We start from the raw sequence: 17,985 nt of genomic DNA on the forward strand, positions 1-17,985 counted from the left end.
TGGGCTTTTTCAAACCCTGCTTTATATTTGCAAATGCATCAGTTTAATAATTAATTGTCAAAGGAGCAGAATGGTTCCTTGTAATTTATTATTATTATGTACAGGCTACTAATAGGTTTGTTGTTTTTTTTTGGTTTTTTTTTAACAGCACGCTATAGGTTCCCAAAACTTAGAGCAGAGATGAATTTAATATTGCAAAGATTATACGAGGGCATGAGCCATCTCAGTTTGATGCAAATATTGGAACTCCAAAGACTTCAGTGGTACCAGGAGTGCATTTTGGAGGTTGCCGATAAGAATTGGGAAAAATCATCATCAAAATCTGAAAGCAGTCATGCAGGATAAAGCAAGGTGGGCGAGTGTGTACATATTTTGGTGAGCAAGGCAACAGGGAAGTTGCTTAAATCTTTGAATTAGGAATGTCAATTAAGGAAAAAGAACTCCTTTCATTTGACAAAGCAGTTTCATGCCTTTTTGCTTAAGGATACTTGCTCAGCTTCACTTTCCAGTTCTAGCCAAAGCAAAAGTTTACCTGGCTGGTGATTTCACCGTGTGGGAAGAGTCAGGGCAGCCCCACACAGCTCTGCTTTGTTGGCTGCAGGAAGCAGCAGGAGCTGGAGCAGTGGGGTGCAGGATAAAGGCAGAACACAAGGTGCTGCGCTGAGGAGTAAACACTTTTCACTACCTGCCAATTATTTTGTAGCCCAGGGAAGCAGAGAAGTCATTTCAGTAATTTCTACAGGTTTGAGATGAGGTCACCTTTTGTAACTCAACCCTTTTAACCCCAAATACAATTTCATCCAAGTCAAGGAGCTGAGAAACACAGTTACTAATGATTTGCCCTACAACCTATATGATGTCTCTGCTTTTATTGTTTCAGCTAAAAGGATGGATAATGCTCAAAGAAAAATGAAAGTTTCTGTAAATCCTACATTTGTCTTCTCCATGTAGGTAAGTATTAACAAGAAAAGTTGTTTTTAAAATGATCTGCCTTTCTTTGCATGTAAAAAACCCAGCTAAATCTGCACTAGATGCAATGGCACTGTTCAAATGCCTACAGCTTCAAAATTTGTTTATATTCTGTGGAATAGCCACTCAGATGTTGTTCATTTTTAATGCTGTTTGATTACTTGTAATGAGCAATCACAGTAATAAAATGAAGATATATGAAAAAACAAATATCCATGCTAACCATAAACCCAGATTATATCTGCAGTATTTAGGTGAGGGCTTATTCCCATTTATTTGTTCCTGATACACTTGGATGCATTTTACAGCGAGCAATGCAACACAGCAGTCCACGATGACAGAATGGCCTCCTGCATTGGCACTTTATCTGTGATAGGAATGAAATCTGCTGAAACACATCTGGCCTGTTTCTAATAGTAGAGCTCCTAAATGAGGTTTCTGTTACCAGCACAAAGTGGAGGGGGAAGAGGGAAAAGAAACAGAGGTACAGGAGAGGATGTGTGAACAGAGGACATGAAGGTGGCTTCAGGCCGTACCTGCTGTGGTTAATAGTGGATAGTTCAAGGGAAGGTGCTGGGAAAACTGACTTCCAAAGAAATCTGTCTGAGTGATACGGAGCATAAGCTCAGCAGGATCATGATGGGGATAAAAGACTGAGTTCTCTAGCCAACAAGGCCAGGCCTAAGGGAATGTGAAAGGGGCTGTCAGCATCTAAGTCAGTCTGATGAGTATCTGCCTTCCAGAACAAGGCTTAGAAAGCCTGTCAGAGAGGGAGCCTGATGACATTGGTCTCAAGTGAGAAACGCACGGCTATGCTGCACCAAAGAAAAGTGACACCTCCTCTCACCATGGGATAATAAGCACAGTCTTTGCCATGGACCTGCACCTTAAGAGAGGGTTGTCAACACCTGGAGGACAGAAGCAGCACAAGTTAGTGCAGGCATTGGAACTTCTCCCCACTGATTTCCACTTAACACAAGTTGTTTTTTTTTTCTTTTTCAAGGATGACACAAGATATCTTTGGTCTTGTTGAGCATATTTATTCTGCTGAAAAGGAATTGGTGATGAACTCTTCCTTCTCCAATTTCCCTTGGCAAGCCAGAAACTCTATAAAAACACATCTTTTGCTAGACTTTTCTTCACTCTTTTCTAGAGTTCCCTTATACAGGTAAAGTGACGTACCCAGGGCATGGAGCATTTGTTCTACACAAAATCTGATTTTGCAGCATTCTTCCTGGTGATGTGGTTTCCCTATGGAACATCTATCTCTGTGGGAGTGGGAAGTGTTGCCAGAACAGGCTTCTGTATTGTTATTGCCTTCTCTGGATATATTTTGGTAATTTCTTGTGGAACTGATTAAAGCACGTTGTTTTATAGTATCAATGTATACATTGTATATGATACAAAGGGAATATTACCTGTGCTAGTGAGATAGCCGTACTGGGCAAGTTATATTAGGCTGGAAAAGAAATCAATGCATATTTTCAACTTGGTCCCTCTGTTAGACCTTAACTGTCATTATTACCCATATTTAAACTGCAGAGGCATTGTTTTTGCAGACAGTGCAAAAGTAGTTCACCTCAGTAGCCTCCATGACCTTACCTGAGTAGCCTCGCCAGCCAGGTTGTGGGGGATGGAATTCGGTCACATCCCCTCTGGCAAGAGTGGTGGTTGTACTGCTGGGAAAGGGGTCTCCAGGAGTCTCTGGTCCTCTCAGTGAAGTTCAGAAAACCACTTTTCTGTTTGAACTTTGGGGAGGGCCTGTAGTGGCATTGGCACCAAAGGAGCTGGAAAGGCAGATAAAATCCCTGTGCTGTCTGGTTTGGGCTGGGCATGAACCAGCGGCAGTCTGACCTGCTGTGGGTGGTATGAGCCTCCCCTCACGCAGGAGGCCGTGTTCCCCACAGCATCGTCTCTTTCTTTTCCCTCTCAGCCTGATCCCAAAGTGAGGAGAGGTTGGTTTGGGAGTTTCAGCACCCACCTTGGGCATTTCGAGCCTGAGCATCACCAGTGAGTGATGTGCAATGCTGTGAGGTAGGGCAGCGATGTGAAGGGCAGCTATGAGGGGGTCCCAATGCAGTGGGAGGTTGGGGGACCCAGCACGGTGAGGGGACAGCTGTGTGAGGATCGGTGAGAGGAGCCTGTGAGGATGCCCTGGAGCTGTGAGGGAAGGGAGGGTCCCAGAGCTCTGAGGGGCACCTCTGAGGGGTTCCCAGAGCTGTCAGGGGTTGTGAGAGAGCAGCGCGCTGTGAGGAGCGTTCCCGGAGCTGTGAGGGTTTGTGAGCGGGGTTCCCAGAGCTGTGAGGGGTTGTGAGGGAGCAGCGGCGCTGTGAGGCGGGGGTGGGGGGGGAGGGAGGTCTGAGGGGAGTCCCCGCGCGCCCCTTCCACACAGGAGCCGCTTCGCGCCCATCCCGCTCCGCCGCTCTGGGGCGGGGGGAGCGGGCGCGCGCCCGGCGCTGATTGGCTGCCGCCCTCCGTGGCCGCACGGCGGGCTGCTCCCGGCTCGACGCGCTCTCTTCTCCGCCTTCGCCCGCGGGCTGCTCCCGGCTCTACGCGCTCTCTTCGCCGCCGCCGCACCGCGGGGTCCGACCCGGAGGCACAGTGGTCCGGCCATGGCGAGGCGCGGGTGGCGGCGTTGAGGAGGTTGAGGGGGAGTGTGAGGTGTCGGTCCCCGAGCGGGCGCCATGCAGTCCCTGAACATCACCCCGGAGCAGTTCGCGCAGCTCCTGCGGGACAACAACGTGACGCGGGAGCAGTTCATTGCTCTCTACGGGCTGCAGCCTCTGGTGTACATCCCGGAGCTGCCGGGGCGCACCAAGGTGGCCTTCGTCCTCATCTGCGTTCTCATCTTCGTCCTGGCGCTCTTCGGCAACTGCCTGGTGCTCTACGTAGTGACCCGCAGCAAAGCCATGAGGACCGTCACCAACATCTTCATCTGTTCCCTGGCGCTCAGCGACCTCCTCATCGCCTTCTTCTGCGTGCCCTTTACCATGCTGCAGAACATCTCCTCCAACTGGCTCGGCGGTGAGTGCCGGGGTCGGGCCGGGCTGCAGCGGGGGGCAGCGGGCAGGACGATGAAGGGCAGCGCCGCCGCCGAGACCTTCGTTCCCCCCGTCTCTGAGGGAGCCTTCCTGCCCTCAGTGAGGGAACCTAACCCTTCCCGTCCCCTGCGAGGGATGCCCTCTCCATCCCTCCCTCAGGTTCTCTTAAAATAACCCAGTGCGCTTTCCGGCTTGTATTCCTTAAAAGTTGCTGTGTGCGTGTGGGAAGCGGTTCGTTGTGTGGAGCTGGCCAGGAAGTCTTGCCGTACTACTTTTTCCTTTTTTTTGTTTTTTTTTTGTTTTTTTTTTGTTTTCTCGCTAGTTAATGAAATATGTCTGGCAAATGAGATATCAGTCTTCATACAGCTTAAGTTCCTCCGACAGCTGTCTGTTCGGAGACAGACCTCCTTAACCTTTTGTGAGGAAAATAATATCTGTAGAGGAACAGGTGACTGAGAAAATATTTAGAATTTATGCTGAAATAATGCATCTTTTAAATTTTTTTTTAAATTCTTGTTTTCTTGGGAGCTATGCTGTATTCCTGTTGATGTGAACAACCTTTTGGCAAAGCTTCCTTGATGCGTAGAAAGAAGGAATTTCCGCCCCACCCCTTTTCTATGCATCCCATTTCCAGCTGGTAAAGAGTAAGCAGAAACAGGTGCAGTAGAACTGCATATGGTATTTATCTTCCCTTTTTTTGTTCTTAAAACAGTGCTTGACAACTATAAGTGGAAAAATAAAAGGGATGGTTTTGTGGCAAGTAGCAAACAACATCTTGTACAACCACAAATTGAAATATTTTTCAGAATATTTCAGAATGATCAGGAAAGATGTTGATGAAGTGACACATTTATGTTTCAGTTTCCAAGGCTTACTGTCTTTCTGTTGTTTGGAGACAGTGAAGGTTATTGTCAGAACATGAATTCCAGAACTTCTTACAAACAAGAATGCTGGGTGGGAATTGACAGGTCAGAGGAGACTTGGAGCACATGTGAGAAATGGGCTTTATTACAGAAACTTCAGTGAGAAGTGATGAATCCAAAGCTCCCGGGACTACTGCTAGTAAGGACAGCTGTGCTGTTTTCTTATGAGCTGTTTTGCCGAAGATAACCTTTGTAGTTCTCTCTCCTAAGGAAGGCTCTGATCTGTCAGCTTGACCAAACACCTGATTAGAATCAACTGAAGCCTCCATGTGGGGTGAATTACAGGAGATAGGGCATGGGCATATGGAACAGTGTGGGGAAAATGTATGTCTTTATTTACACTCTGTTATTGAGGGTGGCTGACAAAAATGTAGAGGTAGTGAATGTTAAAAGGTCTTGTGCAGTTACAACAAATCTCCTCAGGTATTCAGTATTTGGGTAGCTAAAGTACACTGTTCTCTGGGGATTACTGTATTTTTTGCCTGCCCTCTTTGCTGTGCTGGAGCATTTTCAGTACAAGTGAATCCGTAGGTCTTCTGATTTGGTGAGATCATTACCTTGATCTGACACAGTGTTGGGAGTACATAATATCATTGATGGGTGTTAACCCTTTACTCTGGGGGGTGGAGGGTGTGAAGTAAAATTGAGGAAAACAAATGTCTGAACTGATGGTATCACAAGGCTGTCTGGTTCCTGATGCTTACATGGTGAAGCGTGAGTGGTGGTTACAGTTGTACTGCAAATCACAGCCTGCCAGTCCTGGAGGAGTCTTTTCCTTGCTGGCTTAACTGGTTTAATTTGCGTTTAGGCTTTCATTTTGGCGTCTGAAAAAAACCTTGTTGTCACCCACTGTAATGCAACATCACTGAGTAGTGCAAGATCCAACTCTGTTATAAAAAAGGTGATTTGACTTGTGGTATATCCTTGGTGGACAAAGTGGCACATCCTGAGACACTTGATGCTAGAAATTTATTGGGGATTCTGAGCCTTTAGTCACTTCATATCTTGATTTACTTGCATCACTAAAACAAGCATCTGTATTAGGCGGTGTAAACTGAGATGTGTATGTTTTGTACTTGGCTTTAATTTAGAACTGTGTCTTTATACACATTTTGTATATGTGTGTTTGTGTTTCTTCCCTTCAGAAACCCACAGAAGAATGGGAGAGGGGAAGAGGGAGCTGCAGACACTGTAATGCAAACAAAAGAACAGCCACAGTTTCAGAGTAACTGAAGCTGTGACTTCTTCTGTGGTCTTTAATATATTATATTTATTATAATACACTCTTAACTTCACCTGCAGTTAAAAATCTCGGTGTGCCTCACTTTGCCTGATGATGGAGCAGCATTAACACAGACCCTTTAATTCTATATGGGTAGCAACTGGAAGCAGCACCATATTGACTAAAAATTAGGTTTGAATTGGTCCTGCTTCTGATTCTCTGATCTCTTTAAGAATCTGTGTAGCTGTGTGAGTGTAATAGTGACAAGTATATGATTTAATTCCAAATTTAAACTTTGCAGCTGAAATGGCTGTGATTTCTAGGGGAGCTTGGAATGAAAACCCAGCACGCTCACCTCTCTGTAATGCAGAAGAAAATGAAGATTGTTGCTTTGTCATAAATGGTCTCTGGGATCATATTTATTGATAAGAAGGGCGAAATGGGAACTCAAGTGGCAGTAAATAGATGCATACAGCAGCAGTGTGTCTTGGTGCAAGCTGAAGCAGTTGAGGACTTGCTCTCATGTAGTCCTAGGTGTGAGGCAGCAGCAGTGGTCCTGTCATACTGATGACAGCACTATTAAAGATAAATTTGGGCTTTTATCTCTGAGTCAAATATTACAACAGTTGCTTTGTTTCCTGACACTGCTTAGTTAGCCGAGTGTTGTCTCTACAGAGCTGCCTGGGGTGACGAGAGGATTAATTTAATGTTGTGTAATGTAACAGCCCTGGAGAAAGATAAGGGCACAACTTGAGCTTAAAACACAGCCAGCACTGTGCTACATTCTTGTGAATTCTGCATCTTATCAGTTGGAATGGGTATTCTCAAGACAGGTGTCAGAGGGTGACTTTTCCCTGTCACTTTGAGAGCAGTGAGTTATCTGACGCACTCCTGAATACTGAGGTGCCCTCGTGTATCTTATCTGGCCTCCAGCTGCCACTCAGGAGAGGGGTGGGTCTTCTGTATGCTGCCTCTCGATGTGACAGCTTCCTCTTCTCTAAAGGCTTGGTGAAAAATCAAACCTTCTACCCAGCTGAGCCTTTAAGGTGCTGTTTGTGTCAAGCAGTGTGTTGTTACCTTTTAGAACTTAGGTGTGTGAGAACACAAACATTCCTTGCTGAGGGATGAGAGCTGGATCTTGCATCTATACCGAGAGCTGATGTAAAGCATGCCCGGGTATGCAACACCCTTAGGGATATCATCTGTGTGATGAAGAGTGATGTGTACTGCTCCAAGTTACAAAATGTGAGGAGAATCAACTTGCTTGCTTCAAGTGAGGTGGAGAGAGCTCATTACCAGCTGTGATAGAAATTCCAGTGCAAGGGCTTGATCAATAGCATTTTACCAGAGGAAGGAGCAATTTTACTTTTATCAGAGAATCGTTTCAGGCTTTTACTTTTGTTACCCTGATGAAAAAGTGATATTTGAAATGACTAAATCACAGTTCCAGGCACAATGTCCGATAAAAGGAATAAAACATTGCTTAAGGGAATGCAATTTATAGTTGCAGTCTCTGAATATGTTATTATTGGGAAAACTGTTCATTGCTTGAATAATCTATGCAGTTTTTAGCAAGCAGTGAATAAGGAATACTTGCAGCCTCTTGAAAAAGAGAAGCAATTAGTTATTTTCACTCCCAGTGTTCTGCTGCAAATGATTTTCTTTCCCAGTTGAAAGTGGTCAGTATTAGATGCTGCAGAGCTGTCTTGACTGCCAGTCTGTTGGAAGTATTCTCTGAAAGCCTAACACTGTGGAAGTTTAAACATTCTGGTACATAACTAAGATATTAATTAAAGTGTTACCATTATTTAAACTATTCAGAAGAGTCAACACTTTCCTGTACTGCCACCAGTGCAGAAATTACCACAATTCCAGTGATTTTTAGGTGATCCCAGCACTTTAGGCTTTAACCCAGCACTGGAAAACCTATGGAGTGAGATTTCAATAACCTTGACTGAACCTCACTAAAGAGGACTTTTGTTCTTTGTGTTTGTTTGTTAGTCATATAATCACCAAACCACGTTCCAAACAGCCACATTTTTACCAGCTGGATTATAACAAAGGTTTAAGCTAGTATATTCCTTTAAAATTATCTGTTACTCTGCATTAAGTCTGAACACAAATGTGAAAATTCGCTTGAAATGGTTTTAATGTATGTGTTTGACACAGCTGGTTCTTTGCCTGTCTCATTTTAATTTCACTGTATTTACTACAGTGTAGTAGCATAATTAATATTTTTTCCTCAAAACTTACCATGTCTTCCTTGTAGTAAAATGTTGGCACTTTTTTCTCAGTTTTTCTGTAAGGGACTTTGAACTAACAGACACATTAGAATGGGGTTGTATCAATTTCTCCTTGCTGCAGGTCAAGTTTGTTCTACACAAATGGATTAAATATTAAGTGAAAGGTTCATGTATTATTCTGAAATAATCACCTTGTTTTAACAGTAAATTTAATTTTCCATGGGTAAAGGCCTGTTGATGTTTGTAGTTTGAAAACATAAGTTATATAATTTAAAGCATTGAAAGATCTGGAGAAAGTTCTTAGTAATTATCCAAGCAGTTGGGAATGGCCGCTGTATTTTATAAAAAAAAAAACCAACTGAAAACTAAAAAAACCCCACAAAATAAATAAAATAAAACTAAGAAGAGGCTTGATGTGAAAATCATTCACTATTCTGCCCAGTACAAGGACTCCTTGTATCTCAGGATTAAATCCCATTCAAACACAGATGGTGGAGCTGGATCTCAGGTGTGTTGATGTCAGAATTCCATTGAAATTGGCCGTTGATTCCATTGAAGTCTTCTGTTGGCCCTGACATTCTAAACAGTTTATTTCTTTCCCTTTTTCACCCAAGCAAATCTGTTTTAAATACTTTTGTGAAGGAGAGTTGACTTCCTTGCCAGCAGTCTCTCAATGTTGATGGAGGTTTGAATTTGAAGGCACTTGAGGGTCTCTGATTTCAGAAAGTGGGAAGCATTTGTGTAGTGAGTGACAATTCAGGGCAAGCACAAGAGCCCTGAAGTGTTACTGTTATTGTTAATAACACTAATACTCAGAGACCCTCTAAGTGGTGGCATCAAAATTTTCAGGGAAGCTGAATTTTGTTCTGTTTTTACTTTTGGTACACATATGCTTTGTGAGTAGCTTTTACCTATTATTCATTTGAAAATGTCATGGTGTTCGTTGCTTGTAAAAAAACCTTGTGGCTGTTTTGTTGTGGCCTTCAAATCCACAAAGTGTGTGCTGTGTGCCTCAGAGAAGGTGTTTCTGTTCCAGCCTGCTGTGTCTAATGGAAAATATCCTTTCACTTGCCATTTCTTGGAAGTGCTGATGTCACTCCTTGTCCAGCTCAGTAGGCTCAACCTGCAGGCATTATGTAGACTTTTATTTTTAGCTACTTTTATGTAGCATAAGTGCTTACTTTTTGTTTGTTTGTCTTCAAAAAGTTGAAGTAGAGGGTTTTTGAAGCCTTTTCTCCTGGGAGCTGATCTAAAGGCGTAGTGAGTGGTAGTCTCTGCTCCTTGACAGTGTGGTTACTTGGGAGAAAATGAGAAGATATCTATTAAAAAAATGTAAAAAAACAAATGGGAGTTCTCTCCCAAATGTGGAATATGTAGTTGGGGGAATTCTCTTTGTTCTTTGAATAATTGGGTGCCAGCTGGAAATTCCACCAGACTGATGGTGAAAGTCTTTTCTCATTTTGTTCTTTGAGTAACAGTGATACTTCCTTTGCATCCCTGAGTGCTAGGGCTTCAGTAGAGTAGTGCATTATAGGAAAATAAATCTTTGTAAGGCAAGTGTAGTTCAAGTGGACTTAATTTAAGTTTGGCCTTTTTCAAACTGTCAGAAATAGCCTATGGTGAAAGTTTGGGTTGTTTTTATAAGTTTTGGGGTTTTTTGTTTGTTTGCTTTTTTTCCATTTTCCCCCAGTGGCAGCATACGGACTTGAACTCATGTCCTCATTTTCAACAGGAGCTTAAACATTTCATTAACAAGTTTTGCTTTTCTGTTTGTTATTTGTAGCAGGAGTGCCTTCTAACTTAGTGAAGCAAAAAATTAAAACCAACTCTTTGGTCACATTCACTGTTCGCCAAGTGCAGAGTAGGTAGGATTTGGGCTTGCTTTTGGTTTTATCTCCCAACAGAAGTTTAATCCCACTGGGTGAAGGATGTGAATTTGACAGAGTGGGTCTGGTGTTGTATGTACAGCACTTTCTGTACTGGGTGTAGTCAGAAACTGATGAGATCTGAGTTGCTAAAATATTGGCTGTGTTTCATGAGGTGTTTCCTTAATGCATTACTGAAGTCAAGGAGGAAGCAGGGGGAATTTTATTTTATAAACTGCAGTTGATACAGGGATGTGAGGATGTCTTGCCTTGCTCTTCCTGATGCACTAGAAAAATACATACCAGGTGAAAAACAGGCTTGCAGCTCAACTCAGCCACGCAGTTCCTACTGGCCACACTAAGATTTCATTCAAGGAGCTTGAAACTGGGCTGCATGGTATGGTTTTATTCTGGTTCAAGCCACGTCTGTGTGCACATGCACCGTGTTGCTGGTGTTGAGTATGTGCTTGAAAGGTGCTTGATTTTCACCCATTGCTGCTTGTCCTCTCCTTCCCTTTGTGGAGACACAGAAAAAGGGATTTTTTGGCAACTAGAATTGGTAAGACCAGTAGCAAACCAGTTGCATCTTATAAGCTGGAGTGGCTTTTAGCTTGGCCTAGCAAGTAGAAGTTTCTCTGTTCCTTGTTCCCTTCATGAAAGGTAGGATTGTTTCCAGAGTTTGTTTTTTGTCTGTTTTCTGTGCTGTTTCTGCTTAAGGTGTCTGCAGCATCTTAAAGCTTAACTGAAAATTGGATCAGATGGTTCTTAGGCTGTTTTGAATTGATGGATTATATCTGAGTAAGGTAAAAATAATGGTCGAGTAAGAAAAATAACCCTGTCTGTTGCTGAAATGAGTAGCTGATACTGAACTGTAAGAGTGTGAGGGAACTGTGGAAATATGAACAGAGAAAATTATCTCAGGTCAGAAAATGGGTAAATGAGAAGAAGACTGGGAAGGGCATTAAGGTAAGGTTTTTTTGCAGAATAATTTATACCTCTTTCTAAGATGGCTAGGGCTGGAGAATGGATAATGGAGAATGAGTAATGTTAAGAATTGAATGTGGACTTTGGAAAGCTGTTACAGCAACAAAACTTGAAGTTGCATATACACAATAGGAAACTGTATTACTTAGAAAATGCAGGCAGGAAATTGCATTTGATTTGGACAGGGGCACTAACATAATTTGATAATCAGCAGAGGGGGAGATTTGGAGAAGAGAAGGATGATGGCGAGGTTGAATTTTTCCTCTTAGGCCTCCTCCTCTATACATCTCACTTGACAGGACGATGCATTAAATGCCAAAGTGTACAGATAGAGTGATACCTAAAAGAGCTTAAGGAATGTGATAGCAACAGCAGAAAAAGGAAACTTGTAAACAGGTAACACTCAGACCTTCATCAACTGGAGAGTAAGCTGCCAAAATGAAAAAATAAGAGATGTCTCTGAAAAAATAATAAATGTCTCTGTAACTTGACATGTTTGAAAACAGATGATGGAAGACTTGGGCAGAAGTGAAATAGGAGTTTCAGACTGTTAACAGAGCAAGTGAATATGTCCTTAGAAATCCTGGCTTTGCAGATGTGTACAATAAAGAATGGCTGTGGAGAGAGAGCTGCATTTGACAAATGGCTTAAATAGGTGACTTAGCAGTTTAGATGTTACCATAAATCTAAGAATCTTGGTCTGTTATTTTTAGTAGTGGAGTCCAGTGTTAATAGCTGTTGCATGCCTTACTTTGTGATTATTGCAGGTGCCTTCGCTTGCAAGATGGTGCCGTTTGTTCAGTCCACTGCTATTGTAACTGAGATTCTTACAATGACCTGCATTGCTGTGGAAAGACACCAGGGAATTGTGCATCCCCTAAAAATGAAGTGGCAGTACACCAATAAAAGAGCTTTCACAATGCTTGGTAAGGTTTTAAGCATCTCCAGTAATTGTGTGTGAGAAATGATCTTCAGCGTAGGTGGCATGGCATAAGAGAAGGCACTGATATGACCAGTGATTCAGAGTTAATTGACCTTTATAAAATAGCTCAAGGATAGTGCCTACAAGTAAAGTATTTACTAGCCAAAACTCTAACAAGGTATTTAGCATTTGAAGTCAAAAATGTACTTAACAAAGATAAGCCTTTAGCAGCCATTCTTTTTTCTTTTTTCAAGAAAGGTTTAAAATGTACAAGTGCTGCTTAAGCAATGTCAAAGGGAAATGGTCCTTCTTTTGTTACACAAAGAGATTTACTTCATGCTCCTTATGCAGATTAAGTGGCTTTTCCTGTGGAATAGCAATAAATGGAGGTAGTTCAAGAGACAGAAAACTGATGTCAAAAGAACATGTTGTTATTGATGTGAATGTTGACTGATATATACCTCATAGAAAACTTTGTTCTTTGCTACAATTTTCTGCCTTGCCTGACTTTTCAAAGCTGTTGAACTGTTCATACCAAATCCTGCTTGTTGGACAAATTATTAAAAAATGTATTTTTTTACAGGTGTAGTGTGGTTGCTGGCTCTTATCGTTGGGTCGCCCATGTGGTACGTGCAACGGCTTGAGGTAGGTTAGGTCAAATGGGGATTTGCTTATTAAACTCAGTCCTTGCTGGATCTTCTTGTACCTTTAGGTGAAATTGAATCAACTCTGTGAAATTAGAGGGTGATAAGGGAGGTGGACCTTTGGTTCTGTGTGCCAGCCTGTGAAAGGCTTAGGATTAGAATTTATATGCACTGGAAGAAGGAATACCAACAAGGACTAGTCACGCCTACTCTCCCTAATTATGTCAAAGAACAGTAATTACATCTGTGACTTCCACTGTGGCTTTCTTTTGGTTTATAGGTGCACTGGCACACAGCAATAGAGGGCTTAGATTGCTGTTTCAGGATGACATATAGTGTTCCCCAAGATCTGGGAGAACTGTGCTTAGTTTAAAATTAATTAGCTGCTCATTATATTTGATGAGCTACCACACTTGTGTGGAGGTTAAGCAGGAGGCTTGTCAGAATCTGCTGCTTGTGAGTCTGAATGTTAATAATTTTCTTTTTTTTTAAGGTGGCTAACGTGTAAGGTTTCTCTACATCCATCTTTACTTACAAGGTGTGTAGCCAAGGTCTCCTTTGAAGGGCAAATCAGAGCATCTCCCGGCCTCTCTTTGTCAATTCAGATCAAACCCAGCACTTGATGTGGAAAAGTGCTTGAAGGAATTTTGTCTCCTTGAAAAATCTGTTGAATTTTGGTTGTTCCATGAAGAGAAATTAATATCTGAATGTGCTTGGGTTTTTCACTTGGGATAAACGCCTTAGTGTTCATCTTCTTTGCATTTGTTACAGGTTAAATATGACTTTCTATATGAAAAAGTGCATGTTTGTTGCTTGGAAGAATGGGCCAGTCCCATTTATCAGAAGATCTATACAACCTTCATTCTTGTTATACTCTTCCTTCTTCCACTGATGCTGATGCTTTTATTGTACACTAAAATTGGCTATGAACTCTGGATTAAGAAACGAGTGGGAGACGCTTCAGTTCTTCAAACCATTCATGGGAGCGAAATGTCTAAAATATCAAGGTTTGTAAGCAAAATGCACTTGGAACTTTGACTTCTAGAAAGCTTTTTTTCCTGATTTTTTTATTCCTCTTGAATAGAGTTGAAAATGCCTTGCAAGACATGCTAATGTCATGCTGCAAAGTCCTCTACTGTCCCAAAAAAGAGCAATAAAGTGCTAGATTTATATGATGCATTCCTTGAGGGTTTTATTTGCATCTGCAGCCATCAGAACACAGTCACAGATGTAACTTGAAGAGAGATATGTAACTGCCAGCTAGTTCCCAGTGATTCAGTGTGGAATTCTTGGTGCAATTTCAGGAAGAAGAAGCGAGCAATTGTTATGATGGTGACAGTGGTGTTTCTCTTTGCAGTCTGTTGGGCTCCTTTCCATGTGATTCACATGATGATGGAATACAGTGAGTACCTGCCATATCTCATAGAATAAAGTCTATGGGGTTTTTTTGGGTTTTTTTGGGTTTTTTTGGTAATGGAACTTCAGGTTGTGAAAAGCTAATGATGCTACACCATTCAGGTCTAGAATACCTTCTGCTAGCAAATGTTGATGTCCTGCTTATAAGAAAGACTTAAGGAAAACAGGACTATTAGAGGGGGGAGCATCTCTGTGTAAATTCTTTTTCCTACCATGTCTGTTATGCTGCCCTCATTTGCTGAAAGGTCAAAAGTATTTGGCTGGAAGGTAAAAGTTATTTCTGAGCATAAAACCTCTTGAAGTTTTTAATTATATTTAATTTAACTTAACTGTTTTGAGTTCAACTGAAAATGAAACATCCCTTTTATTGAGGTAGGCGTATTGGAAATATAAATACTGGCCATCACAGTGATGATACCAATGAATCCAGCTGGAGTTTTTCAGTGCTCTTTACTGAAAACTGGCTTGGAAATGCTCTCAATGCTTGTTTTGTTGGCTTTTTTGCTCTTTGCTGTACTCTCTGGGGTCTTCCACTGTTCTTCTCCCACCTCCTCCATAGACACTGGAGCAGCCTGTGTGCAGGAACAAGAGGAAATTTCAGTAGTTGTAAAGGCAGGAGCTGTTTCTTTGTCTCCTATCACAAATAAGATTGTAGCAGATAAATCAATAGTTCAGCCAGCTTTTTTGCCTCAGAAATTTTCTCTTACATTTGATTCTGTTGCTACCTACATACAAAGCAGGACTGTGTGATAGATCTTGATTTTATCTTGTTGGTGAAACTCAACTGTTAATGTTAAGAACTTCCAGCATGGGTTTTTATTGATTTTAAACAAAAGCATTTAATGCCAAACTGGATAGAAATAGGCAAAGTAATAAGCATTTATGATATTCTGTGCTTACAGCATATTTCTTTTATCCTCTCCAGGTAATTTTGAGGAGAAGTATGATGATGTGACAATCAAAATGATCTTTGCAATTGTCCAGATCATAGGGTTCTTCAATTCTATTTGCAACCCTATTGTGTACGCTTTCATGAATGAGAACTTCAAGAAAAATTTTCTGTCTGCTCTCTGCTTCTGCATTGTGAAAGACAACACATCCCCAAGCAGGCAAGTTGGGAACTCGGGAATTACCATGAGGAGGCAAAAGCCAAGTGCATCTCAGAGAGATCCCCTGGATTCAGATGAAGGCAGGAGGGAGGCATTCAGTGATGGCAACATCGAGGTCAAGTTCTGTGATCAGCCAGCTTCCAAAAGGAATTTGAAAAGGCACCTGGTCCTGTTCAGCTCTGAGCTTACTGTGCACTCTGCAGTAGGAAATGGACAGTAGCATCACAAGGGTTTTGGGAATGGAGAAGTCTTTTCAATAAGCCATTTAAGAGTTAAAAGAGTTTGCTACTTTGCATGCTGAAATGAAGGGAGAAAATGTATGGACTCTGATAATGTTGCGATAGTGGCTGAGAAAATGTAAAATTTATTTTATAATAATGAGGAGTAAAACTTTGGAAAACAACATTACTGTATGATTTTCAGGAGAAAAAATTAATTTCTTCCTGACCTAATTTAGGGCTTGGTTGCCCTGTGCTTTAGGTAAACAAAACAACTGTGGCTTGCTCCATTTATTCTGTGTCTGGACTGTACACAGAAGACAGGAACTATGGAGGGCACGTGCACCTTTTTTGGGACAACTTGGAAGTCTGACATGGGGCTGACCTTATAAGATCTGCTCTCTGCATCTTTGAGGACAGAGGAGAGCTTTAGATCTGAGTTCAGGAAAGATAATGGAGACTGAGATGCAATTCTCTTTTAGAAAAAAGAAAGGGAATATGAGAGAGCTATCCAGAACATGACTCTGAAGAGATGTAAGATTTAAACATCGCATGCATGTTCAGATTTTGTTAACAGGAAGCATATAAGTAATTAACAGTGCATGCATAATTACTGTACTGTTTCTATAGGTTAATTCTTGGGTACAAATTTAAATGCCATTGTACTGCTCTGCAAACTGCATTGTTCTGCTGGAAAATGGAGAAGCTGAAAAAGTGCTGTACAGGAGAGTGCAGATGCAGGAGGTCTGGTCTGTAGAGTGAGCACTGAATTGGATTTCCAGTCATGCTTGGACATGTGACTCTCTGGTTGAAAGGATGGTGTTACCATTTTCTGGAGGGTTATGAGGGCCTGATCCAGAGCCTGTTTGGACTTCACATAAGGCTTTCAATGGAATATCGTGGTCTTTTGACCAGAAGCTCTGAAGCCATGCTTGCATTTTTCTGTCTCTCCATCATCTTGAAATGGGATTAATTGCTGTCTGAGAACTGGGCCAGTGCTTTGTTATTTTAGGCTTCACAGTAAATTGTGGGGTTGATATCCATGTAAATTCTAAATGTTTTTGCTCTCAGTGGGCCAAACTGCAAAATTGCAAAGGTATGGTTGCAAGTGTGGGACTGGGTAGAGGTATGATCTGGAGTGGTGCACTGGGATCTGATCCCATAAACGAGGCCTTGAAGTACAGAATTTGCCACTCCAGCTGAGGTTAGATTGGGTCTTTTAAGAGCCTGTAAAACGTCAGTGCTCTCTTTTGTCACCCCTTGCCTCACCTTATGGGACTTTGGTGCTGCCTTGGCAGTCAACTCAAGATTCTTTCACATTGCTACTTTACACTTCATTGTAAATGAAAACTTAGGATAAAATGTCCTTGTATAATTTGGAAGTAATCTGCTCCTTCTCTCATGTCTGCAGATTGCAATGGGTTTGTGACACACTTTATTTACATATATATATTTTTTATATTCTATATGGTACACTCCTGTGCACTGACAGAAAGTTCCTGACTTGTTCTGAGGGCCAGGAATTAAGAGCTTAATGGATTATTGTCATAGTTTTCCTCAGCAGATGTAAACTTTAACTGCCTGATGGTGAGAACTATGTGTTCGGATAGAATCTGTGCCTGAAAACTAATTTATTTTAAGCTATTTATGTATTTGCACTGCTAATTTCAGCAACAGATTTTAACATGCATTTAACCAAAACGTCCAAGTATCTTATGTTTTTGTTTTGTCTTACCTGCTTCTTCTGTTGTCTCATAAAACTGTGTCAATTAATAACTGCTGTAGTATTAATTTTCATTAAAGTTCCTTTATGGCTTTGTTGGTGCTGTTTTGCACTAGGGGATGTCTGCTGTAAACGTCACTTTGAGTCTCTCTTTGTTTAAAGATTCATGTGAGCTTATCTGTGCCTCTTTAGTGATTAAATTCCAGTCCTGTTACAGGTGCCAGCTGCTCCTGTAATTCTGAGAGCTGTGGTTTAAAGGACTTTACAGAATGAGGTGGGAAAAGGGAAGAGAAGTCCAGTCTCTTGGTTGGAGAGAAGTAATAAATGTTTCAGCACAGATTTGTGGGACTATGGTTAGATTAAATATAAACCAAAATACAAAAGACAGTTCTCATACTGTTCTTAATGCTAATTAAATTATCTGTGCATTTTTGACAGGGTAGTTATCTTGAAGCCAGGCAATCTTGTCCTGGCTGCAGGGAATTAAAGATCCATTATTGCTGTAAGCACCACCTGGATTTTGCCCATGTTTTTTAAAACTGTCAGAGCTTCAGCTTTGATTTAGCCACCAAAACCAGTTGTTCTGTTGAGGTGTGTCAGTTTTGAGTCCAGGCTGGTAGCCTGTCCCTTGCAGTGGCTTGTACCCTGTGTGTGGCTGTAAGTGAGTGCTACAAACCAGGAAAAGCCCTGCTGTCCCTCAGCCTGC

The 17,985-nt window shown here is 41.8% G+C and overlaps 1 protein-coding gene across 1 annotated transcript; it reads left to right on the plus strand.

The window, feature by feature from the left end:
• Positions 1 to 3,336: 3,336 nt before the first annotated feature.
• Positions 3,337 to 17,289, plus strand: QRFPR (pyroglutamylated RFamide peptide receptor). Its single transcript, XM_005530902.2, has 6 exons — positions 3,337 to 3,993; positions 12,015 to 12,173; positions 12,753 to 12,814; positions 13,585 to 13,820; positions 14,118 to 14,215; positions 15,155 to 17,289. Exons 1-6 carry the CDS (start codon positions 3,654 to 3,656, stop codon positions 15,556 to 15,558), a joined length of 1,299 nt encoding a protein of 432 aa, XP_005530959.1. The 5' UTR covers positions 3,337 to 3,653; the 3' UTR covers positions 15,559 to 17,289.
• The last annotated feature ends 696 nt before the right edge of the window (positions 17,290 to 17,985 follow it).

This window comes from Pseudopodoces humilis, chromosome 6 (genome assembly GCF_049639895.1).
Source record: "Pseudopodoces humilis isolate 2021_Gansu_Grassland_sample_001 chromosome 6, ASM4963989v1, whole genome shotgun sequence".
In the NCBI taxonomy this organism is placed as follows: domain Eukaryota; kingdom Metazoa; phylum Chordata; class Aves; order Passeriformes; family Paridae; genus Pseudopodoces; species Pseudopodoces humilis.